At 36.8% G+C, this 1,052-nt stretch overlaps 1 protein-coding gene across 3 annotated transcripts in view; it reads right to left on the reverse strand.

Moving 5' to 3' along the window:
* eml4 (EMAP like 4) overlaps positions 1 to 1,052 on the reverse strand; it is a 65,207-nt gene that overhangs the window by 7,590 nt on the left and 56,565 nt on the right. For all 3 annotated transcript variants that reach the window (XM_014025324.1, XM_014025323.1, XM_014025322.1), the window contains one exon: positions 506 to 593. In XM_014025324.1, coding sequence (XP_013880778.1) covers positions 506 to 593 — 88 coding nt within the window. The remainder of the gene's footprint in view (positions 1 to 505; positions 594 to 1,052) is intronic.

Below are 1,052 nucleotides of genomic sequence, written 5' to 3' on the forward strand. Positions count from 1 at the left end.
ATAAATAGTGTTTCAAAGTGTTTTTATGTTATGTTGACACCATTTAGATACAGGAAATTTCTTACGTACAGTACTTCAGTGAAGTGATCCAGCATTGCCAACCTGCCTAGAGCTTTTGCCATGGAAAATTTCTGCTCACCTGACCACAATGGGGTCAAGAGCTTTCAGTTGCCCGGCCCCCTGCCTATGGAACTCTCTCTCCCTCTGGACCTTAGAAATTCAGTTTCTATTATCACCTTCAAATCTCAACTCAAATCCTATCAGTTCAGGAAAGCATATACACTTGAACCCTAATCTTTTTAACTATCATTAATTTTACAGTATTTAATAAAACTGTTTTTATTATTTAAGCCTCAAGTATTTTATTTTGTTAATCGATTTGTTTTTTTTTATTGTGTTTATTGTTCTATTGTGATTTTATTATTTTAGTAAGATTACCTTGGGAATTTTGAAAAGCGCCTATAAATAAGATGCATTATTATAAACCAAGCTTTAGAGAACTTACAGTAAAGGATCTCATAGTCTCCAGAGTTGGACATGATGAAGCGGTTGTCAGGTGACCAGTCCAGGTGTGTGATGTAGCTTGAATGTCCCTGTGGAAACATTCATGTAAAATTTAAAAAAACATCTCTTTGTTTATTATTTCTATTAATTTATTTCATTCATTGAAACAAAATAATCTATAAACAGTAAAATAAATAAGTATATTATGCCCTGAAAGAAAAGTATGCAAAGTGAAAAAATTCTCATCATATCTGCCCCCTTATTTAAAAAGAATTACCATCATTGTCATCATTATGAATGTGTATCATCTGATAGTTTCTAGTCTGATCAGCTGACCCAGCTACCTGTGATGGGGGTCTGGTTCTGTTGGACTGTACTTATATAGCGCCTTTCTATCCATCAGGGACACTCAAAGCGCTTCACACTGCAGACATTCACCCATTCACACACACTGATGATGGCAAACTACAATTGTAGCTACAGCTGCCCTGGGGCGCACTGACAGAGGCGAGGCTGCCATACACAGGTGCCACCGGACCCTCTGACCA

Source organism: Austrofundulus limnaeus, unplaced genomic scaffold, assembly GCF_001266775.1.
Source record: "Austrofundulus limnaeus strain Quisiro unplaced genomic scaffold, Austrofundulus_limnaeus-1.0 Scaffold468, whole genome shotgun sequence".
NCBI classification, from domain to species: domain Eukaryota; kingdom Metazoa; phylum Chordata; class Actinopteri; order Cyprinodontiformes; family Rivulidae; genus Austrofundulus; species Austrofundulus limnaeus.